The sequence below is a fragment of the Lepus europaeus genome, chromosome 17, assembly GCF_033115175.1.
Source record: "Lepus europaeus isolate LE1 chromosome 17, mLepTim1.pri, whole genome shotgun sequence".
NCBI classification, from domain to species: domain Eukaryota; kingdom Metazoa; phylum Chordata; class Mammalia; order Lagomorpha; family Leporidae; genus Lepus; species Lepus europaeus.
In genome coordinates this window covers 75,941,976-75,966,172 of record NC_084843.1, presented here as the reverse complement: position 1 = coordinate 75,966,172, position 24,197 = coordinate 75,941,976, and the positions used below count along the sequence as shown (strand labels likewise).

At 53.4% G+C, this 24,197-nt stretch overlaps 1 protein-coding gene across 1 annotated transcript in view; it reads left to right on the top strand.

Moving 5' to 3' along the window:
* LOC133775995 (glutamate receptor ionotropic, delta-1) overlaps positions 1-24,197 on the top strand; it is a 706,634-nt gene that overhangs the window by 184,478 nt on the left and 497,959 nt on the right. Inside the window, exon 4 of the mRNA XM_062214629.1 lies at positions 12,472-12,677. Within this exon, the coding sequence (XP_062070613.1) occupies positions 12,472-12,677 (206 nt within the window). The remainder of the gene's footprint in view (positions 1-12,471; positions 12,678-24,197) is intronic.

Below are 24,197 nucleotides of genomic sequence, written 5' to 3'. Positions count from 1 at the left end.
AGCCTGAGCCTTCGTCTTCTGTAACGGCACGAGTCCTATGAAGAAGACAGCACCCCAAGGGCTAATTCCCTCCCAAAGGCCGCCCCTAATACAATCAGGATTAGGGTTCTAGCATCCCAAGTTTGAAGGGAAGCAGACATTTAGACCGTAGCACGTGGTGACTGTTTTTCCAGCATTGGTTCTGCCCTGCCATACAGTGGGGGCCCTTGGGAATCCAAACACGGCTGTTTTGAGCAAACACTTGGTGGTGACTTGCCTTGATTTGCTCCAGGCTCTTGCTTACATCAGAAGTCCAGGAAAGCATCTGGAGCTCCCTCCAAGCACAGCTGTGGTGGCTCCTCTGCTGCTGTTGGTGGAGCCACTCGCTTTCTCTCTGGCCTTCAGCTTTCTCATCTGCGCCATGGGTGCTTCGCTTTCCCCACAGATGCTGGAGAAGAGGTGAAGCATCTGAACATCCAGCAGCTCGGGGGATGGAGAGGCCTGACTCCCAGCCTGCGGGATGCTGAGGGCCTGAAGGTTTCGGGGGCCTCAGAGGCCAGAGGCAGCGTTCCTGAATCCCGAGTGCCTAGCCCCACTGGGGGCACACTCAGGGGGGACCTCGCTCCGAGTCCCCAGGAACCTGTGGGTGCAGTAGAGACGTTTGCTGTGAAACGCCAGGCCAGTTCCTCATCTGGAAGAGATGGCATCCAATGTGGCAGGGTTTTGAATTCCATCCCTACCAATCTTGAAGGGAGAATTGCTAAAATCGATATCTGATACTTCGTACATGGAATGGGACAGGAACGTCAAACTGTATTTGTGAAAATTCTACAAATCATTAGCATATTATGGATCCTTTAAAAATATGATCTCACATATTTGACGGAAGGGAATTGCAAATCAAAGGGACTATTTATTGCAGTGGGAATAAGGGACCTGCCAGATTGAAAAAAAATATATACTGGAGGAGCCAGGGATTTGAAACATGAAAGATAGTAGCAAATAAACACCGCAGAATTTTATCCAAATACTGGAACCCAAATCGGAACAGAAGTTGGTGAAGAATTATTTTATAAACCCATTTTCATCATAACATGTGTAAAATGCAAATCTTGATCATTATGTAAATTAGTTACTTGGTGTAATTTACTTAATTCAAAGCACTTAATGCAGCGTGGTATGTTTTTTCCAAAGTGCCAGAGTAGACGTTTATTTTAAATTGTTTTTAATCTCCATCTTCCAGCCTGATTATTTAAAATGTTTTTTCCCTTGTGTTTTTTTTTTTAAGGAAAAGATTGGAGCCTGGTGAGAAGTGGGGCATGTTGTAACCAATGGATGCCCTCTGCTGCCAGGGCCCTGGTGGGGAGCGTGAGTAGGGCTCAGACAGGGCCTTTCTGTCCATCCCTGCACGTGGGTGGACACTCCCTGCAAACGCCAGCCGCGACCCCTTCCTCTTTTCTGACCTGCCCTTGTGTGGCTCTGTGGCCAGTGCTGAAGCCTGTCCCAGCAGAAGTCTCCTGACTGTGACTGGCTCTTAGTGGAGGGAGGCATTCGTTCCTTTTCTCAGAGAGCTTTGGATGCCAGACCTGGCCCTGCAGCCACTTCACAGTCGCAGAAGGGAGAGCCGACCCTTTTAGCCGTCTATTGTGTCGCCTGATTGTCTGTGTGGCACCCTCCCTTCCTGATGAGCCTCTGGAACAAGTGAGCTGATTTGCTCATTTGGGAGCTCTCTTGGGGGCGTTTCCTGTGCTGATGAGAGGTTGCAAAGCAGCGGGCAGCCACCCCACGCTGCTTTGCAGTGCACCAGCTGTTGTGTGTGCCCCTTGCGCAAGGCTCACGGGACTTCTAGGAGAAGGCCGGGAGCTCTGTTTTGCAAACGAAGAAGTAGGCTCAGAAGAGTGGGTGCCCAGAGTCACCCAGCAAGTGAGAGGTGGGTCTTCAGCCCACACCTGTGCTTTTTCTGTGTAACAGTGGGGACGGGGTGGGCCCTGGAGCTGCCTGTCTGTGCCCTTCCCTAAGATCTGCATCCCATGTCATCATGGAATGGGTGGATTCTTCTACACATAAAAAAGTTGTACATATTTGTGGTGCTCAACAGGTTTTGAAACAGGTGTGCATTGTGGAATGGCTAAATCAAGCCATGTAACATATGTGTAATTTGACATACTTATCATTTTGTGTGTGTGTGTTGAGAACACTTAAAATCTACTCCTCTGAGCCATTTTCAAATGTACAATACATTGTGCTATATAAAAACTGTAGTCACCATTTGCACTGTGGCTTGTTGAGATAATTCCTCTCATTTAACTGAAGTTTTATGTCCTTCCATGAACATCTTCCCAGCCCACCCAGCTGCCAGCCCCTGATAACCATCATTCACTATTGCTTAACTCATTACTTTATTATTTTTGAGGTAACATTTTTAATTTATATCATAGTCAAAGGCTTAATGCTTCACTGAGTAAGAGTTCAACAAACAAAAAGTGAAAAGACCACAGCTGAGCAGGAAAATAGGTGGGGGCTATAAACAATGATCAAATGAAAAGGTGCTCAATTTCACTCATAGCAAGTGAATTTTAAAATAATCACAAAGATGGGCTCGGTGTTGTGACACAGTAGGTCAAGCATCCCATAGAGGCACTGGTCTGTGTCCTGGCTGCTCCACTTCTGATTCAGTTCCCTGCTAATGAGCCTTGGAAAAGCAGTTGAAAATGTCCTAAGTGTTTGGACTCCTGCCACTCAAGTGGGAGACCAAGGAAAAGCTCCCGGCTTCAGCCTGACCCCATCTCCTGCCATGGTGGCCATTTGGGGAGTGAACCAGCAGGTGGAAGCTCTTTCTCTCTGTCTCCTCACTCTGTAACTCTGTCTTTCAAAGAAATAAAATAGATCTTTAAAACAAATAGTCACAAAATCATTAAAACTATAGTAGTATATAATTCCTGTCAATTTTGTATTTGCAGCAAAACTGATGCACACATGCATTTCTTTCCATTTTTTTTTCTTTTTCTTTTTCTTTTGCAAACTGCATGTAAGTGCAGATCATACATTATTTGTCTTTCTGTATCTGGCTTATTTCACTTAGCATCCCCCAAGTTCTTATTGCAAATGTCAGAATTTGCCTTATTTTATTTTATTATTTTTTTTAAGATTTATTTATTTATTTGAGAGTTACACAGAGAGAGAAGGAGAGGCAGAGAGAGAGAGAGAGAGAGAGAGAGAGAGGTATCTTCCATCCGTTGGTTCACTCCCCAGTTGGCCGCAACGGCCGGAGTTGTGCCGATCCAAAGCCAGGAGTCAGGAACTTCTTCTGGGTTTCCCACGTGGGTGCAGGGGCCCAAGGACTTGGGCCATCTTCCACTGCTTTCCCAGGCCATAGCAGAGGGCTGGATTGGAAGTGGAGTAGCCAGGACTCGAACTGACGCCCATATGGGATGCGTGTGTTGCAGGTGGCAGCTTAACCTGCTGTACTACCACGCTGGGCCCTGATTCTGTACCTTGACTGTTGTGAATAGAAGAATGTGAATGGAAAAAACGTGGAGTGTTCATGGGTTTTATTATCTAGATAGAGCAAGGCCAACAGATCAGGAGATGGATAATCTTAAAGAGATATTTTGCTTTTGTTACAATTTAAAATAAAAAGACATTTAAAGTTTCATTTCTTTTATTTGAAAGGCTTAGGGACACAGAGGCACAGACAGTGAGATCCCCCATCTTCTGCTTCACTCCTCAAATGCCTACAATGGCCAGAACTGGGCCAGGTCAGAGCCAAGAGCTGGGAACTCGATCCAGGTCTCCCATAAGGGTGACAGGGACCCAACTACTTGAGCCATCACTGCACACGAGCAGGAAGCTGGAATTAGGAGTGGAGTTGAGACTGGAACCCAGGCACTCTGATGGAGGATATGGGCATCCCGAGTGACATCTTAAACTGCTGTGACAAAGCCCAGCCCCTAGGTAGCTTGTTATACTCGCAGGTCCTGGAGAAGAGCACATGCCAAGCCACAGGGCCACAGACAGCACCCTCTGCAGGAGGACCTAAAACAGGCTTCAGGCTCAGTCTCACCTGAGAGTTTTTTACAGGCTGGGCTGAGAAGCTCCAAATTTCTGCTGCTCTGGTGCCCAGCACAGGGCTGTCCCAGAGGGTGCTCAGGATGTGTCTGAGGAAGGGTGGAAGGAAGGGAGAGAGGGAGAGAGGAAGGGGAAGGGAATGCCTGGCTGAGAAGCCGTGGTCCGAGGGGAGTGGGGGCATCAGATGCGGTCAGGGCGGAGGGCCACAGCAGGTGGGCCTTCAGGTCCCCTGCTGGCTTGTGGGGTCGGGCAGGAGGAGGCAGTGGGTTCTCTGGGGAAGGAACAAGGAGTCAGCAGGAGCAAAGCTGTGTGTCCACTTCTCTGGCGGCAGCCCTCACGTCCAGACGTGTGCATTATGGACGGTGGAATATTCTAAGTACTCACTTGCTTGAGATGGAGAAGAGTAGGGGAAGCAATTTGAAATGTGTTTTCATTCCAATTACTTTTCAGAAAGAAGATACTTAAAATACCCAGTGAGGTTTTCTTTTCCCCAAAGTAGAGGAGGGGTAGCTGCAGCAGTCAGGTTGCTTGTGTAGCAGTTGTCCCTGGGCCTCCACCGCCTGAAAGGTCACCACGGAATGGTGGCTGAAGTGCTGGCCTTGGGCTGGAGCTGGCTTTGGTTCAGTCAGATTTCACAGACTTTTACTGTCCCTGCTTCAGAGCCTTGGGACTGAATGGAGAGACATTCCGAAGGCCCAGTTTCTGCTTGCCTTAAGAGGGGACTTTCAAAAGTTGGTGGGAAAATGGAATGAAACCGTAAGTTTATTTTGGTGCAAAATTTTCTGAAACTCATCAGCAGTTTCTTCATAATCTGCATTTTCCATGAACTTTTTAAAGACCTCTTATATACGTGGATTTTAAATCTTTAAAAAATTACTTGTTGGGGCCAATGCTGTGGTGCAGTAGGCTAAGCCTCTTCCTGTGGTCACTGGTATCCCATATGGGCACCCGTTCAAGTCCTGGCTGCTCTTCTTCCGATCCAGCTCCCTGCTATGGCCTGGGAAAGCAGTGGAAGATGGCCCAAGTCCTTGGGCCCCTGCACCTGCATGGGAGACCCGGAAGAAGCTCCTGGCTCCTGGCTTCAAATTGGTTCAGCTCTGGCCATTGCAGCCATTTCAGGGTGTGAACCAGTGGATGAAAGACCTCTCTCTGTCTCTCCCTCCCCCCCCCCCCCGTAAATGTACCTGTCAAATAAATAAATAAAGTCTTAAAAAAATTATGTATTTGAGAAGCCAAGGGAGGGAGGGAGAGAGAGAGAGAGAGAGAGAGAGAGAGAGAGAGAGAGAGAACACTGCCATCCACTGGTTCACTCCCCAAATGCATGCAATAGACAGAACTGGGCCAAGTTGAAGTTGGGATCCAGAAACGATGCATGCAGGTCTCCCATGCAGGTGACAGGAACCCAGTTACTTGAGCCATCACTGCTCTCTCTCAGGGCCTGGATTAGCAGGAGGCTGGAGTCAGGAGGTAGTGGTGGGCATTGAACCCAGAAAGTCTTACATAGGCCTGAGATATCTCAACCAGCATCTCAACTGCTAGGTTAAATGCCTCTCCCAGTTTCAGAATTTTGTGCACTGAAATAAACCTATCTTTCAGTTTTGCTTTGACATGAAACTTTGGAAGTATATTCTTATCTAATATTATTTATTCATGTTTAATATTCCTAAGTTTGAGAGAGGCCGAGTTCCAATTAAGCACTTGAGCTGGTCTCCCAGGAGGAGTATGATTTGAACGGGGTGTTGGTAGAGGAGTGGGCTCTGTAATTTTGTACTGGGGGCACGCAGGTGGCGGTGTGTGTGTGTGTGTATGTGTGTGTATGTGTGTATGTATGTGTGTTTGTGTGTGTGTGTATGTGTGCGTATGTGTGGATCTCCCAGGGCCCATGGTTTGTCATAGTAGGATTGGGTGGGGATAGTCACTCCCAAACACAAGTAGAAAGAGCTGTTGGGCCCTGAGTGTCCCTTATGCAGTGAGCTGAGATGTATGGAGTTTAGTTTGTGTATATTACAAAGCCTCTGAAAGGCTTTTGATTTATTTATAATTTGCTTGGCTGGTGCTTTTGAGGGGATTAATTTCTTGGTCCCTTTTAAAATAAACTTGTGTTCTTCCTTGAACGTTTAGAGAAGAGCTGTACGTGGGTTCTTTGGAAAGCATAAGGAAAATGTGCATTCCAAGTACATTTGCGTTTTAATTCCATTTCCACGATTTGTTTTGACACAGCCTTGGATCATGAGTGGATATGGCTGTCTGGGGGCATGTTGCACGTGCTGAGGGGATGCGTGGGGGACAGACACCAGCTCGGGGGGCCCTGCAGGAGACTGGGCTCAAGTCCCAGGGGCGGAGTGGAGGGTGCTGGAAGCTGAGATGGTGGAGGGGGGTGTGAGATTATTGGAATAAGTAGAGAGGCCTAGGCTTTTTTCATCCGTTTTGTGCTGCTTTAACAAAATACCTGGCGCTGGGTGGTATATACAGAGAAAAGAGGTTTGATATGTGGCTTGCGATCCCGGTGGCTGGAGAACCTTGACGGCATGGTGCCGGCATCTGGCGACAGCCCCCTGGCACGTTCTGTAGTGAAGAAGGGAGAAGGGGGGCAGCTGACTGCAGAAGTGGGGCGCAGGGCAGGTGCCAGGCTCACCTGCAACAGCCCATTCTTGCAGGGACTTTCCCCATCCCAGAAGACCTGACTTCTTTCTTTTTTTTTTCTTTAAACATTTATTTATTTGAAAGACAGAATTACAGAGAGAGGGGGAGGGAGGGAGGGAAGGAGAGAGAGAGAGAGAAAGGCCCTGGACAGCTCACGAGGAGGACAGGGAAGCTGGCGGAGGGAGGATAGGCCTTGTCTCCTCATGTTCCTCATGGGGAGGACTTGCCTGTCTTCACTGAGCTGTCCCCTTTCTCTGGCCAGGATTCCTCTCCTGGGAGCCTCGCTGTGTCCCCGTGGGCAGCCAGTGCCCTTCTCCGCTGTTTATATTTCCTCTTGCTGTGTCCCGCGCCAGAGGAGGGTGAGGCTTGGTGTGGTCCCAGTTAGCTGGCACGGTTGGGACCAGTTGCACCCTTGGCAGTGGATGGGAGCTGCATCTTGGAGCAGGTATAGGACTCAGTGGAAGCTGGCTTTCTAGAGCTGCCTCCGGTCCTAGTCTGTCCTCTTGAGGGGCTCCCCCTTCTTGGAGAGCAGCAGCAGAACTGGCTTTATTAGGGGAGGGAGTGAAGTAGCATGGTGTTGCAAGCTTGTTCTTTTGCAAAGAGAACAGGATCAGGGGGCTTCCCTGGGCCCCCATTTGTGGGGACTGGGGAGGAGTGCTCCGTACCATTGTTCTCTCCCTGGTCCTCCCCAAATGCAGCTGCGCGAAGCTTCAGGGGAGAGAGCTGCGAGTTGACCTTTTCCGCCGAGGGAGAGCTGGGGAGCCGTCCCTGGGGAACGCTGCCTTCAGCTGGCGCCACTAATTCCAGGAGTGAGGAGGCAGCCGCTGACGGGAAGCTGGAACTCTCTCTGATGGCTCTGTCCCCCTGGGGGATGCTGCAAGAGGAGCCGGAAAGGAAGCAGCCGAGGGCGTGCAGGGGCCCTGAGGGCTCCTGTTCTGTGTGCCATGTCCTTGGATGTACTTGTGGGTCCCCGGACAGTGGTTGGCTGCCCTTGCACTGCACCTCCTACTCTGGGAGGAAATGGGCCCCTCTCTGTAGACAGAGATGGTGGCAGGCAGGAAGGACTGAAGGGGACTCCTTCATCCCCAGACACTGGCATGGATCCAGGGGCCATGTGGGTGGTGCCACCAGACTCATGGGTCCAGGGGAGTCCTTGTAGAGCAGGTGCTTGTGTAAACGTGCAGCCAGGCCTGGCCAGTCTCTGCCACTCAAAAGACTCACCGTGGCTTTAGGAGTCTTTGGAAGAGGAGCGGACCGGGCTGGATGGTGGGTTTGGGGCTCCACCTTCCTGCCTTTGCTGGGCAGCTCTCACTGTCCTGACAGCTGTTCTCAGATCTGGATCACAGCCAAGGCCATGGGGACAGTGCCCTGGGGAGGCATAGGGCTGCAGAAGCCATCTGTGGGTAGCTTTGCTTGCTCTGCTGCTGGCTTGTACTCAGCCTTGTGCACAGTGCCACAGGCAAGCTGTGGCGGGTGACTCTAAGGTGTAGGCATTGTTCTTTTTTTTTTTTTTTAGGTTTATTTATTTATTTAAAAGGCAGCATTCCAGGGAGAGAGGGAGAGAGAGAGACCTTCCATCTGCTGGATCACTCCCCAGATGGCCACAATCGCCAGGGCTGTGCCAGGCTGAAGCCAGGAGCCAGGAGCTTCTGTGTCTCCCACGTGGGTAGAACTTGGGCCATCTTCTGCTGTTTTCCCAGGTGCATCCAGGAGGTGGATCAGAAGTGGAGCAGCCAGGATTCAAACCGGTGCCCATATGGAATGCTGGTGCTGCAGGCCGTGGCTTTAACCCACTGTGCCACAATGCTGACCCTGGCCTTGTTCTTTTGCTTACAGTTCCATGAGGTGGACCAGATTGAATGCATCCAATGATCTTAGTCTACTTGTTGGTTATTGCTGGGACACCGACCATCCCTGACCTTAGTGGCTTAGAACAACAGGAATGTGTCATTGTTGAGGAGTCTGTAGACCAGATAGACAGCTCTGTTTGGCCTCACATGCAACAGGCCTGTCCCAGGGGCTGTTCTCGCAGTTTCTCAGGGTCCACAAGCAGAAATGGCAATGCCCAAGGACATCTCCAAACCTCTGTTTGTCTCAAGTTTAATGCTGTCCTGTACTGTGGAGCAGGTTAGACGGCCAAGGCTCCAGAGCTGAAGCTGGAGGTTTTTTTTTTTTTTAAATATTTATTTGAAAAGCAGAGTTAGAGTGAGAGCGAGAGAGCAAGAGAGCGAGAGAGAGAGAGGGAGAATATCTTTCATCTACTGGTTCATTCCCCAAATGGCTGCCATGGCCAGAGATGGGCCAATCTGAAGCCAGAAGCCAGAGCACAGGTCCATCTTCTGCTTTCCCAGATGCATTAACAGGGAGCTGGATTGGGAGTGGAGCAGCCAGGACTTGAACCGGTGCCCATGTGGGTTGCTGGTGCTGCCGGCAGTGGCTTAACCTGCTACGCGACAGCACTGGCCCCTGGAGGGGTCTTTAAAGCACAAGGCATGGGGGTGGGGGCCTGACGGCAGCTGTTCTCCGGTACTCAGGAGCAGTGTTTACACCACGCTGGGGAAAGGCGGCTTCTCCAGGCAGTGCAGTGCAATGGGCGTCGGCATGAGTCATCTCACGTGATCCTCATCTGCGCTGTCCACCGGCCGGCTGTGCTGAGGAACTGAACATGCCATTTGGCTTCATTTTGGTGTGCTTGATAAATGTATTACTTTATGCACATTTAGACACCATGTGTGGCCAGCGGCTGTTACTGGACAGCTCGTGTCTAGGGGGAACCCTCATGGTGTTGGAGAGCCGCTGTGTGCTGGGCACAGGAGCCCTCTGCTGGCCTCCACATAGGGTGGCTCTGAGTGCTGATGGGCAGGTGTGTGCTGTGTTGTGCTCAGGAGAGGTGGACCCAGGGTGGCCGCAGAGCTGAGGTCTTTTCCCTTCTCCTTTTGTGCCTCGAGCCATCCAGTCCCACTGATGGGCTAAGAAGAGGGTCTTTGTCTTTCTGTGCCTGGCTTATTTCACTTAACATACCGTGTCCAGTTTGTCTGTGTGGCCTCAGTGAGGCTTTCATTCCTGGTTTATGGCTGAGTAATATTCCACTGTGTGTATCCGCCACCCTTTCTCTATCCATTCATCTGTTGATGGACACTTGGGTTGTTTCCACATCTTGGCGGTCGTGGACAGCATTGCAGGGAGCAAGCAATGCATGGTCTCACACGTGTGGGATCTCAGAAAGCCCATCGGATAGAAGTCAGGTGTAGAAGAGATGAGTGGGGGGCTTGGGAGATGGGGGCAGATGGGTCAGTGTTTGACGATGGTCTTCGGTGCAACAGGATGACTGTGGTTAAGTCTCCTATTGAATGTTTCAAAGTAGCCAGAGGGGGCTGGCACTGTGGCGTAGTGGGCTAAGCCTCTGCCTACGGCGCCAGCATCCCAAATGGACAATGGTTCATGTGTTGGCTGCTTCTCTAACCATCCAGCTCTCTCTCCGATGGCCTGGGAAAGCAGTAGAAGATGGCCTGAGTGCTTAGGCCCCTGCACCTGCATGGGAGACCTAGGGGAAGCTCCTGGCTTCTGGCTTCGGATAGACCCAGCTCTGGCTGTTGCAGCCATTTGGGGAGTGAACCAGCAGATGGAAGACCTCTCTCTCTGTCTCTCCCTTTCTGTCTGTAACTCTACTTCTCAAAAAAGTAAATAAACAAAGCAACCAGAAGAGAGGATTTGGAATGTTCTCATCACAAAGAAATACTAAATGTCGTGATGGGCTTGTAGTACCCTCTGCTTTGATTGATTATCATACAACATATACAAGTCTCACAACAACACATTGTACCCCGTAAATGTGTAGTTATTATTATGTGTAATTTAACAAATTAAGAAGGAAAGGAGATTCATTTGCCTACAGAGCTGCAGGGACCTCAGCAGGCTGGGGGGGGGGCACTGTATGGCTGCTCCAGGACCCCCAGGGATGTTGACAGGTGGGGTCCCTGTGCTGGGGGCCCTGGTACTGGGGCAGGCCTCAGGTGCTGTGTGTTCCCAGTGAGCAGGTTTGGGCGATGGCTGTGCCTGTGATAAGGGCTGGGTGGAGGCTGTGGCCAGACTGGAGTGCAGATGCTGTGGGCTTCAGTCTCAGTCACGCATTGGCCATCTCCAGGAGGGCTCCCAGCCTTCCCCTCTGGCCACTGCGGTGCCCTCCCTGTGGGCCATCAGGAAGCTGGCTCCCTGCCTGACTCAAGCAGGTGGTCCCCACTGGAACCAAATCCCCTGGACTATCCTGGAAATGGTCGTGATCTCCACCCCCAGCTTGCGGCCTAGCAGGGCAAAGGAGCTGTCCAAGGGCTGGAGTATTGGTGTCCACAGCAGGTGCTGGGGCCGCAGTCCAGGGCTTCCCCTTGTGGTGGGGGGCAGTGGCGCTGTGCTCGGCTCCCAGCAGCACAGTCATCATGGCCATAGCACTCTGCTCTGCTCTCTGGTACTGAGTTTGGTTGTCTGTGAAAGCTGTTGGCACCTCCAGCAGGACGGGGCACTCAGGGGACTCAGGCAGCTCTCATGGCTCCTGGCACGTGTGGAGAACAGATGGACAGAAGGGGTTCGAAGAGAAAGTGTGGGGATGAAATCTGGCTGAGTTAACACTGTTTGCTTCCTGGGCACCCTGGCTGAGTTAATGCTGTTTACTCGAGTTCTATGCTTGGGGACTCTGGCTGAGTTAACACTGCTTACTGGGTTTTGATGCTTGGAGACCCTGATAGTGTACCTGTGGGGTACTCTAGGACATGGGGAGACCCAGAGTGCCCTTGCCTTTGGGAGGTAAGAAATGGGATGGATCGGAAGAAGCAAACATCCAGGCTGGGAAAACATGGCCTGAGGATTGAGACCCTGGGCTGCAAGTGACAGAACTTACCTTTGCCAAGAAAGGGAGTTCCCCGGCTCCTGGACAGTACAGCTCAGGAGAAACAAGCCTGGAGAATGTCTTCAAGACTGTCCCACTCCCAGACCCACTGGCCTCTGTGCTGGCTCCATGCTTGGGCAGAGGTGCCCCTTAGGGGAAGCCTGATGGTTTGTTCGGGCTACTGCTGAGAAAACACTAGTCTTGGTTAGAGAGAAAACTTGGTTACCTGCAGCTCCAGCAAGTGTGATTCTGCTGGGCTGTAGGCTCCCACGCCCCTGTGGTTTGTGCCAGCAGGGCCCACCTTGTGGGGACTCCACCCTCCTGCCAGGATGGAACCTCAGTGGATGGCCTTGGGCCATCTGCTCATCCCTGAGCTCACCAGGGGCTGAGCTTCCGGCTGGACTTGGGTGTGAGTCACCCACTGGTCAAGGTGTGGATGCAGGCTCTCGCAGCCAGGGAAATCAGGTCCTTGAAGTGAGACCTGAGCCTCAGCACAGGTGCACATGGTGCAGGCTGTTCGGTCACAAGGTTGGGGTGGGGACCCAGGGCTGGAGATGAGCATGTCTTGGGGCCAGGCCAGCTCTGGTCGGGGTGGTTGGTGATCTCTGCTCATGATTGAGGCTATGGGGGTACTGAGGGAGCTGGAGGGAACTGGGGCTAGGGCTAGGGCCTGCTGCACCCAGATTGTGGCCCACAGAGAAGGAAGAGGAAGAGGAAGAGGAAGAGGAAGAGGAAGAGGAAGAGAGGAGGTCATCGTGAAAGACACTTCCTGGCCACAGGACCTGTCAGGGGAGGCGGTGACCCCGCCCGGGTGGGGACACTGCACTTGATGTCCTGCAGGGTCCTTTCCTGCCTAACCAAGTTTTATCCTCCTCCTCCCCCACTCCCCTTTTCCTGCTCAGATATCCGTGGGCTCCAGAGCTTCCTGGACCAGGCCTCGCGGCTGGGCCTTGACGTCTCTTTACAGAAAGTGGACAAGAACGTGAGCCATGTGTTCAGCAGCCTCTTCACCACCATGAAGACGGAGGAGCTGAACCGCTACCGGGACACGTTGCGCCGCGCCATCCTGCTGCTCAGCCCGCAGGGCGCCCACTCCTTCATCAACGAGGTAGGTCATGGGGGCCCGAGGCTGCAGGAGCCTGGTGTGCAGAGCCACTGGGCTGGCTCAGATTGGCGGCAGGGCGCCATCCTCCTGTGCATGGCTGAAACGTGTGTGAGGACCCATGGTGTGGGGCTCACAGCACACGGCCATGCAGAGACAAGCTTGGCTCTGAATTGGTCCCCGAGTGGGGACTGAAGCCTTGTCCAGGTTTTGAAACCTGGACTGTGGTAGTGGCTGGTGGGATGCCTGCTCACTAGCCACAGGCAGAGACTTTTGAGAAGACACTGGGGCTATTTGCTTCCTTTTTAATTTCCCTCTCTTTGTTGACAGCTGTCAAAGTGTGTGGTCCTCTGTGGAGGTGGGGTGTGCAGTGTTCCTCGGGCATTTGGTAGCGTCTGATTGGGGGTGCCTTTTGCATATCACCCAGTGAAGCCTTGTGCCGGCTTGTTGCTTTGGTGCTTGGGCTAATCAGTGTTTGCTTTAAAAACTCCTTTATCGGGGGTTCAGACTTTTTAACAGTCAGGGATCACTAGTTTAATACCAAGGAGTCCATTCACCTGAGAACAAGTGAGAAAACCCCAACCTCGAATGGGCTGGCTGAGGGGTGCTAGCCCCAGTGGCCTAATGACAGAGAGGTGATGAGTGGATGCTGGGTGGGTTTCAGGGGTCCTCTTGGGGGATGGTGTGTCTGGGAGAAGGAGTGCACTGAACAGGTCACAGGGCCACTGGGTCCTCCCTGCAGTTTGTCTGCACAACCCCAGTCACCTTGTTGGCCCTCTGTGATTGGAAGTGACATGAAAAGGCAGACAAGATTCTATTAATTCTATCTGATGTCGTTTGCTTGCTTAGTCTGCCTTCCTCTAATTAATTATGACTCAGAATGCTACCTTATGCATCAGGAAGCAGCACAAAGCCCACTGCCCAAGCACTGAAAACCCAGAGTGCTTAATTTGATGCTATGGGTGGGCAGCCAGGCTGAGATATTCTGTCAACTGGTGGCACCTGAACCCGAATATTTCCCTAAAAATTCGTCCCAGTGTTGGGTGGCCCAGGGTAGCAAAGTGCGTGCGTCCATCTTCTGCAGCCTGGCTGTCACTCTGCCACCTACCTCCCTCCTTCTCATCCTCCTTGCTCTGTCACAGCTCTGCAGTGCAGCCTGGGAGTGCAATGAATGTTGGTGTCAAATCCCAGCTCGCTCTTTTACTATTTGTGTGACCTTTGGGCCATCGACTTCGCCTCCCATCCTCAGTTTCACCACGAGTAAGGAAGGGATGGAGGAGGTGACAGCAACGATAGATACCTCTCAGTAAGCATCTTCTCTTTCCGCTGCACACATTGGCGCCTTTCCCTTCTGCATGAATCCAGCCCCTTCCTGTTTCTAGGCCCTGCAAGGATTTAGCACATGGCCAAGACCGGCCTAAAGATCTTATTTCCATGTGGTTAATTATTCAAACTCCCGCTGTGTTGGAGTCAACGCCTTCTCCAAAGCCCCCAGGCTGTGTTTGAAGATCCTTTGCATTGCTGAGTGCTTTGGGTCTCCACAGTGGCCACTCTGAGTGCCGGGCAAGAGTGGCAATGTCCTGGCAGTGTCGGCAGGAGATGGAGGGGATGGGATGGCATCCGGCCTCCAGGCTTGGGGGTAGCTGCACCTGCTGTTGGCCTTCAGCTCCTATTGTGAGGGTCTTGGTATCTCGTCCCGGGTGCTTGCTCTTGGCAGTTGGAGGAAGCATTTGCTTCCTGGTGGGCCGGGCACATGCATTTGAGCACTTTGCATTAAACTGAAAGACTCACATTGAATGACTTGCTGAAGGTCACGTCACGCCAGTGCTGCTAAGAGACAGAACAAGATCCACCTCCACCTTCCACCCATCCCGGAGGCCCTCTCTTCCGTACTGTGACAATGATCTGCTGGCTTCATGGGGGAAGATGTGGGTCGACTGCCTCTGGCCTGGGCCTGGCAGAAGTGTTCTGGATGCTTATGCACGTGGAATTGTAGTGCCTCTGTGAAGCCTGGTAGGTGAAGGCATCCAGACACCTGTCCAGCTGGCCAGCCCAGCAGGTTCCCCAAGAGACGCCTGAGAATGCCAGCCCTGTACAAAGCCCTCGTCCCTGCTGGAGGCTTTGGGTTTGTTGAGCAGACAGACCCAGCCTCCTCTTTGTTGTGACGGGGACAGGTGATGTTCACAGGGGCGATCCCTTGCTAGACATGTCCTAGATTTTCTGAAACTCAGAACACTGTTATTGAGACGTAATGGCCTCATTCCCCACTACCATCCACGATGGGTCAGTGTCCTGCCCGGCTGGGGGTGGAGTGGATGTGCTGCTGTCAGCGTGGGGTGCATGGCCATCCCAGCTGTGACTTCTGCACTCTACTCACAAACCTGGCTGAGTGGGAGGGAGGGAGAGAGGAAAGGGGTGGGTCTGCTGGAATCTATAACATTTTGTAGAACGTGAATCTGTTGCTGAGGCTGGCACTTTCACTGTCGTTGGTGTGTGACACAGACGTGGCTGCCTGTGACCTGGCTGGCTGGCAGGGTGCTGCACTGGGAGCCACTCTTCCTAGCAGTGTCCATAGGGTGTCTGTTTATTGTGGGTGGCCCTGGGCCCAGTGGCAGTGGTCACATGGCACCGCTGGCCTCTCTGTGATCCTGCTTCACAAGGGGACACACTGACTGGGCTTGGCAGGGCCAGGAGCCTGTCCTTGCTGGTGGGCAGGGTGGGGCTGGGGACCAAGGCACTGGGACATGCGGAGGGCGGGGTTCTTGTGGGCTCCTGTAACAGGCCCCACGTGGAGATCCCTTGTTGTCTGTCTCAGTCCTGGTTTCACATTGTTTCCCATGGAATCTTTCAGCTGGCTTCATGGCCACCACATCAGTGCATCATCGTAGAAGGGTGTTGAGAGGATCCCCATGGGGAGGCTGGGCTTGGGGATGACAACACCCTGGTCTCCTGGTCCCTGGCTTGGGGCCCACTGTGCAGCTGCCTTTTGGGGTTGGTGGGAGCGTGGATCTTTGTAGTCAAGCCTTAACTGGGGAGTGGGCTAGACTCAAGACCTCTGGTCTTCCCCTTGGTTCTCCTTGAGACCCCTGGCTGCTGAGTGAGGCTTTGGGGGCAGTGACAATCCCCTCGGTGCTGTGCTCTTGCATGTCTGCTGGCTGGCCTGACTCAGAAATGAGGTAAGGTGGTGAGGCGTCCTCTCCTCACTCCAGGGCCTGCTGCTCCTGCACTCATCAGCTGGCAGCTGCAGAGAGGGGCTAAGGGCAGAAGCCTTGCTCCGGGAAGCCCGTTGGTGGCTGCTGGAGCCTTGCCTCTCAGTCATGCTTCCTTCTGTCACTTCTCCAGGCTTAGTGATCCCCAGCTCCATGCCAGGCCCTGTTACCAGGTTACTGTTTCTGCCCTCTTGGGACTCATATCTACATGGGGAAGACAGAGATGTGGACTAAGACCTGTGAGAGCATTGAGGATGGAGTGGTGCCCTCTGTCCAGGAGGAGTCAGGGTAGTCAGAGGCCAGGGGAGCTTCCTAGATTGGGTGACTCTGGGACTGGGTCCATAGGAATGGACTTGACTGACTGGATGGATTGGCGATAGAGGTCTGCAGAGCCTCAGCGTGTTCAGGGACTTGTGTATCATCAGGTTGCTGCAGTGGGCATGCAGGGCAGGGAGTGGCGGGAGGTCGGGCTGGGATGCCAGCAGGAAGGGCTCTCTAGTTGGGGTGGGGAACTTGAACTTCAGGACTGATTTGTTCCTGGGGTCCTTTTCAGGGTCTTAGAGGCTAACAGCCTGCAGTTTACATATCTTATTGCTTTTGCTCTTCTCCAAGCCAGGTTTGATGGGAAGACCTCTAGTCCACAGTCAGGGTTCATCTCAGCTCCCTGGAGGGGAATCCTTCCTTCCATCCGTCCATCCATCCATCCATCATCTGTTCATCATCCAGACAATTGTCCTTCCATCCATCCATCTATCCATCCATCATCTGATCATCCATCCATCTATCCATCCATCATCTGATCATCCATCCATCCATCCATCTATCATCTGTTCTATCCATCCATCATCTGTTCATCATCTGTCCATCCATCCATCCATCCATCAATCCATCATCTGTTCCATCTACCATCTGTTCATCATCCATCCGTTATCTGTTCACCATCCATTCATTTGTTTTTTCTTCCTCCCATCCATCCATCCATCCATCCATCCATCCATCAATCCATCCATCCATTGTCTGTTCATCATCCATTCATCCCTCCATCTGTCATCTGTTCTTCATCTGTCCATCTGTCCATCTGTCCATCATCCATCCATCCATGATCCATGTGTCCATCAGTCATCTGTTCATCGTCCATCCTTCCATCCATCCACCCCCCTATCCACCCAGTCCTTGCCCCCCAGCAAGTGCCAACTGGGTGGCTGCTATGGATCAGGAAGCATATCCAGTATTGAATGGGAGCATGGGACAGTGCCTCCTCGCCAAGACCAGCCACACATTGAAGGCAGTGGCCACTTACCATGGCCACAATCCTGTTGGGCCTCCCCAGTGGCCAGCAGAGCAGCCTGCCTCGGGGCTCTCCTCCACTGAGGTCCCCTCTGGGTGTGTGTGTGGGCATTGTGAGGGGCTCAGGACTTCAGCCTTTCACCCCTCTGTCATCCTCCCTGTGCCTCTGTCCCTAACTGTACTTGGGTCTTCCTCTTTCCTGAATCTCCCCATCTCTCTCGTCTCACTAGAAATAGAAGAATAGAAAAATTAACTATTCTAAGCCATTTGTGCACTTAACAGGGAAGAATTTCTGCTCCTTGCTTGTAGCTTCTGGGGAGATAGTGTAGCCTCCCTGTCCCAGGTGCTCAGTGTGTCCTGCAGATGCTGGGCAGTCTGTCTGTCTTGCTGGAATGTGCCAACCTCGCACCAGGTGCTGTGTGGTCTTTACCATCTTATCTTCCAAGAGCAACCCAAGGCCTGGTCCATGGTATAGCTGAGGAAGTGGGTGAATGTGTAGTTTGTATTTCTCACTTCCAGTAGAAAAGCTGCTTCTTCTTGTGTGCACCTTGGTTGCCGCTGTGGCTGTTCAGCCAGTCCTAGGTCAGCTATCAGCAGGTGCTTTGATCTTAAAGCCTCTGCTTTGGGGAAGGCTTTTCTGTTTCCTAGGAAACCTATCTTGGATCTGGATGGGTCAGTACATGCGACCTGGGCTGCTGCTGCAGACGGTGAATTCCTGACCCAGCTGTGGCCCAGAGCAGAGGACCTCTGGGTCATAGAGATGGCTGTAGGGGCAGTGGGCATTGGTGGTAAGCAGCAGCACAGGCATGTATGGGACTGGACATGCACGTGTGTGTGTATGTGTGTGTGTGCACATAGACATGGGCATGAATACACAGGCTGATCCAAGGATGCAACCAATAGCTACATACACTGGTACAAACAGACCCTCAGACTAGCACAGCCCAATGGGCGTGCGCGCACACACACACACACACATACACCTGTGAGATACATACGGCAGCCAGGCTGATGGCAGTGGTGGTGGCAGAGTGGTCTGAGCAGGTGTTGCTGTGCTGGGAAGGAAGTGCCAGGCACTGCAGCAGGTGGCGTCTTCCTTTGCAGTGACACAGATTTCAGGATCTCTTCTGCAGTGAGAAGGGTGGGAGGCAGATAAGCAAGGGGACAGCCTGCCGGCAGGACGGCTTTCCAAGGCTCTTGGAGCAGATGTCACCTTTCTCTCAGACTGCATGGGGTCCTGAGGGTGATGGGACAAAGGTGGAAGGGGCCACTGTCTGCACCCCCACCCCAGGTTACCTTCTCAGCCATGGCGTGTGGCTGAAGCCAGTTTCAGCCTGAGTGAGCTCCCGCTGTCAAATCAGTTGCTTCTAGGAGTTTGTGGTAGTGAGTGAACCTCCCACTGTTTGAATATAAAGACTGTTTCATTTCATACATTTATAGCAAAGGTAATTTAGATCATCACCATGTTCCTTGTCCCACATGATACATGCAAATATTTCTCACTCTGACACAGTAAATCTGTAGCAGATGACTTTATCATTCAGGGCTGAGATAATGCTGTGCCATTTAAGTATCATTTACCAGCATATTTTAAATTACTAATTAATTATAAAGGATTAATTTTTAAATAATGGCTTGTATTTGCATTTAACTACATCCTCTGTTTATGGATTTTTAGCCTTGGTGCCTTAGCAGAAGTGCTATGAGTTGGAGAAATTAATTTATTTTTCCTTTAGAAATTCTTAGAAACAAGCTCACGTGGCAGAGATGTTGTCTGGCGGGTTTGGCGCTCAGTGGCTGCGAGAGGCAGCTAGGGCCTGTGTTTGGAGACTCCACAGAGCCTCTGTCCCCTCCCTTCTCTGTCCCCAGCACATGGCTCACCTTTCCTAGCTTCTCCCAAGCTGGTGAAACTGCAGGGGACTCCTGTCCTAGGTGCTGGGCTCTGATGTCCCAGCCTGCTGTCCCCTCCCTGTGACAGCAGCATTGCACCCCACAGGGCCTGTCCCAAACCCACTGTACTCCCAACATTGCTGCTGCCTAATCCAGAGCCAGCCCCTCACCCACGGTCTGTGTGTGACTATGTGGCCTCCCCTTCCCACCGAGAACCTGGCTGCATCAGCGGCACGCTCCGGGGCCTGCCCCTCCTCGAGCATCACCTGTGCAGGCCCTGTGCAGGATGGATTGGCAGATGGACCAAAGGAAGGTCAGGCCCCAAGAGCGCTGACTTCTGCCCCTAGTTGAATGTCACTGCCCTGTGGACAGACTTCACTACACTTTTAATGCTCAAGCCAAGCGGAGGCATCTGAGAGAATTTGTCTGATTTTTGATATGTCAAAGGAGCGTTGAAGCAATCAAGGGGAAGCACCTGAATACTCCCGTTTCCCACCCTGTCTTGAGTCAGGCCGACACATTGCCTGCATTAAGGGACACCGAAGGCTTTATGCACAGTGATGTGACGCCTGGGCCTGGGACTCCTGGGTCTGAGGACACCTGGTGCCCTTTCCTTTCTTTGCAGGTCATTAAATAGCTGGGTCCAGTGTCAGTTTCTCCCTGCAGGCATCTCTGCGGCTTATTAGCAGGTAGCCCCTGTGGCCAGGGGAGGCAGGAGGCATCAGAAATAGCCACTGACAAAGGGAAGTGGCCTGTAGCAGCTGAAATGGCTCAATTACCCTTTGTGCTCCGGATCCCCAGGAGCGGTCAGCTTGGGGGGCTCCCGTGAGGCGGTGAGTCAGCCTGCTTGTGGATGAAAGGGCTGGCCTGGGGAGCCCAACGGGGAAGCCTGAGGCAACCGTGGGGGTGTTGGAAGAGGCAGAGATTGGGGGAGGTTTTCTGTACTGGAATGGATTCCTCTTGGGGAAGCTGTCTGGGCCATGTAGCCCACGCCTGGTGCCTTCCTCTGCACAGGGTATCCCCCTACATGGAGCCCTCACTTGCTGCTGGCTGGACTTGGTCTCGGTCACCTGCCCTCTGTGCTCCAGGTGCCCATCAGCTTGCAGGGGAGATGGCCCCCGGAGCAGCCGGCCAGTGCAGGTGGCAGTCGGTGCTGAGAAACAGTATGCATCTGTTGTCATCCGTGGGTCATGCTCCGCTGGTCTTGGCTGGGCTGGCTTGGAGAAATGGTGGCTGGCCAGCTGGGAGCGGAGGTGACCAGGCTGTGGGTCTCTTCTCCTCTGGCACGGGGACCCATGCCTATCCCCGAGGCAGCAGCTGAGTCCTGAGAGAGCTAGTGGAAGTGGCTAGGGTGGCTCAAGGCTTGGGCTCGGACCTGGCACGTTGGAGCCTCTGCTGCCCAAGCCAATGACAGGCTCGCTCCATTAGGCAGGGAGAAGAGATTGCCCCTCTTAAGAGGGGAATTGTGGCCGGTGCTGCAGCTCAATAGGCTAATCCTCCACCTGTGGCGCCGGCACCCTGGGTTCTAGTCCCGGTCGGGGTGCCAGATTCTGTCCCGGTTGCTCCTCTTCCAGTCCAGCTCTCTGCTGTGGCCCAGGAAGGCAGTGGAGATGGCCCAAGTCCTTGGGCCCTGCACCCGCGCACCAGCCACAGCGGCCATTGGGGGGTGAACCAATGGAAAAAGGAAGACCTTTCTCTCTGTCTCTCTCTCACTGTGCACTCTGCCTGTCCAAAAAAAAAAAAAAAAAAAAAGAATTGAATTGCAAAGGGAGTGCATACAGGAAGGGGTGGGGAGTTGGGGGGACTTTGGAAGCCATCTTCCAGCACCCCAGTGTGCAGGTGAGCTTCCTGGAGGAAGCTGTTGGCTGACAGTTGTGAGAGGGACCTGGGACCCTGTACCTCCTGCCTCTTACTTTGCTTCATGGATGCTCAACTTCGGGGTGAGGGTGGCGAGGAGGGGATGTGCCTGTGGGGAGGGATGGAGCACGCCTGCCCTGACTCAGTTCCTGGAGCGCACCTGGTCTCAACAGGGCTGGAAGGGCAGGGCGGCGATAACACTGGAGCCATGGGGATTTTGGGAGCAGCTCGTGGTCCTGCAGATGCAAGGTGACAGAGCTGGGCTCTGAGTTCAGCGCAGCTTCCCCAAGCTCCCATACTGGGGGAGGAGGCTCGGGGTCCTTGACGGGACCTCCAAGGTCACGACCCAGAGCAGACGCCAGGAGTCTCACTGAGGTGGGATGTGACGGGGAAGGTAGGATGAACACTTCTGCAACCTCTTCTGGGGATGCAGGACACGCCCACAGACCTCTCCTGCACCACACCTGCAGAGAGCAGGGGTTGGGGGTGGGGGATGGCCTGCACGGGACCCCCTGGGCACCAGAGTCTGAGGATGTCTGATATGGGGCTGGCGTTCTGGCGCAACAGGTTAAAGCTCTGTTTGTGACACTGGCAGCCCACATCTGAGTGCCAGTTCAAGTCCCAGCTGCTCCACTTCCCATCCAGCTCTCTGCTAGTGCACCTGGGAAAGCAGCAGAGGATGGCCTAAGAACCTGGGCACCTGCACCCACGTGGGAGACCAGGAGGGAGCTCCAGCTTCCTTCTAAATTTCAGCCTAGCCTGGTCCTGGCTGTTGCTGCTATGTGGGGGAGTGAACCAGCATATGGAAAATCTCTCTCTGCCTTTCAAATAAATAAATATTTTCTTTAAACATGAGAGTGTCTGACTTCACCCTGCTGTGTGGGGACAGAGGAGGGGCAGAGCACAGGCAGCTCCTCCCCCTTCCTCACCCTTAGGCTTTCTGAGCTCCTTCACCACCTGCACAGTGGAGTTAATCCTGCTGGATCCACCAGGTTGCTCCGAGTATCAGCGCGGGGCATTGTGGGGCCAGGCCTCCTCATTCTCTCCTGGAGTCTTTGATGGCCCTGGCGCTCAGCAGGTGCCCGTTAGCTGTTGAGTGCACTGGGAGATGGAGGGATCTCAGCAAATGTGAAAGGGATGGGGCGTAGAGGGCGTGGAGGGTGTGGAGAAACAGGAGCTGGCTGGACACGCCTTGGGGCGTGGCCGACACCTGGGTCTGCGAGGGAGACCTGCGGCCAATCCAGGGGCTGTGCACCGTGGTGTGTGCGAGGGTGTCTCGCTGTGCCTGCGCATGCTCAGTATCAATCCTGTGTGTGCCTGCGGTGGTGTTCGCGAGAGCCAGGGTCCGGGTTTTGCTCTGCCATTGAAGTCCTGAAGGTAGGGGTGTGCAGCTGCTACAGGAGACAAGTGTGAGGGGAGAGGCAGGGCCCACGTGGAAGCAAACACGGAAGGAAATACCAGGAGGACCGTGTGTAGCCCTGCCCCTGCCCAGGGAGCCAGAGAAGAGGGGGGCCTGGCGGACCCAGGGTGGTACAGGACTGCACCCACGTCGGTTAAATAGCAGCAGACAGGGAGGGGGACCCTAGGCTGTCCTTGCCCATGGCAGCTGCTCTCTTCTTCACAGAGGCCGGGTCTGGCTGGCAGGTGCACCTCTGGCAACGCCACACTCAGGAGTATGGGGCTGCTGGAGGCAGCGGAAGGGGCGGTGCCTGCAGAGTAAACAGACCCCAGCCTGTTCACTAGTCTGTGAGCTGGGATAGTCCTACCTTCCCAGAGGGTTGCCATGGGAATTAACATGCGATGGAGCCGAGAGAGGGCCCGGTGCGGGCCTGCTGCTCTGTGAATGGCAGTTTTCCTTCTTGTGTCTGTGGATGATGCCTGGCTGAGAGCGTGCATCCAAGGTCAAGGTCAAAGTGGCAGTGGCTCAGAGAAAGGAGGCTGCGGCTGACCTGGCCTTGGTCTGGGTCAGGAAGCTCAGCTGTCGGCGCCCAGTGAGAGGGAACCCAAACCAGGGGTGCTGAAGGGAGGGGCCTACCCGAAGGGGACGACGTGTGCTCAGCCCGGAGCTGGCGCAGTGGAGATGCAGGTCTGGCCTGTCTCTCTGGCACGCCTCAGACAGAACTTGATTGAGTCCTAGGGGGATGGAGGAGGCGGGGTCTCAATGCCCCCTGGGCACCTGCGGGTCTTGTTCTGGAGCAGGCCGGGGACTCTCAGGGTGCCTCCTGTTTGGGCTGTCAGTGGGCCATCAGAGCAGGCACAGCCGCCTGTGCATCTCAGGATTGCTAGTTCCTGGGCTGATGGAGGAGGGACAGCCGCTGTCTGCAGTGTGACTCTTCAGATGAGAGGGCATTTCTCAGGGCTGTCAGTGGTCAGCAAGGACCCCTTCCCTGGACCTATTGCAGTGAGTCTCTTGGGGCAGAAAGACCTGGTCCCTGCTTCTACAGAGCTGCCCGGCTTAGCTAGAGAGAGAGAGCATTTGCCGTGATATGGAGAACTGCTTGCCCACAGAGCTGAGCACCTGGGGAAGCAGCGTGGGAAGGGGGCTGCTCATCTCTGCTGATGCAATCCCAGCAACCCCAGCAACTCCTCTGGGACAGGTCTCTAACTGGGATCTTTGGAAGACAAACAGAGGATGAGATAAGAATGACGAAAGCCACCCTTTGAAGTGACAACTCAGTACAGCACAAGTCAAAAAGCCAAATGCCAGGGCGCCCCAGCAGAACTACTGAGGCATGGAGTAGGTGGGCTGTGAGCTGAGCTGAAGTGCAGCAGCTGCAGATACCTCGTGGGCACCTCCGTCCCTGAAGGAGACTGCCAGGCCCCCCCCCCCCCCCGAGAGTCCCATCAGAAGGCCTGATGTGGTCCCTGCTTCTTATGTCTCAAGAGGAGCCAGAAATCTGGACTTTACTGGGACATCTATTAATTTTTTTAATGTTAGCAAATAATTACAGTTCTTTTTAAATTCCCTGTTGGCCAAGTCTGCTTTGGCAGGGCTGATAAGACTTAGAGGCTGCCAAGTGACAATGTCTGATCTCGCAACTGAAGCATGTTAAATATGGACACGGTGTGAAGCAACGCCTTTATCCTTCCCCGGGGCCATGCTCGGTGAGGACTGGCACCCATCACTCACACAATGGTCCCAAGAGCTCCTCTTTTCTTTCCTTGGATCCTCAAAGCACCTCCCCCTTTTGCTAGGCACCAGCCTTCCTCTTGGCCTTGGTGGTCGGTGCTAGGACCTAGCTGACTCGCCTTAGGGACATGCTTTGTACTTGCAGGAGGTTCC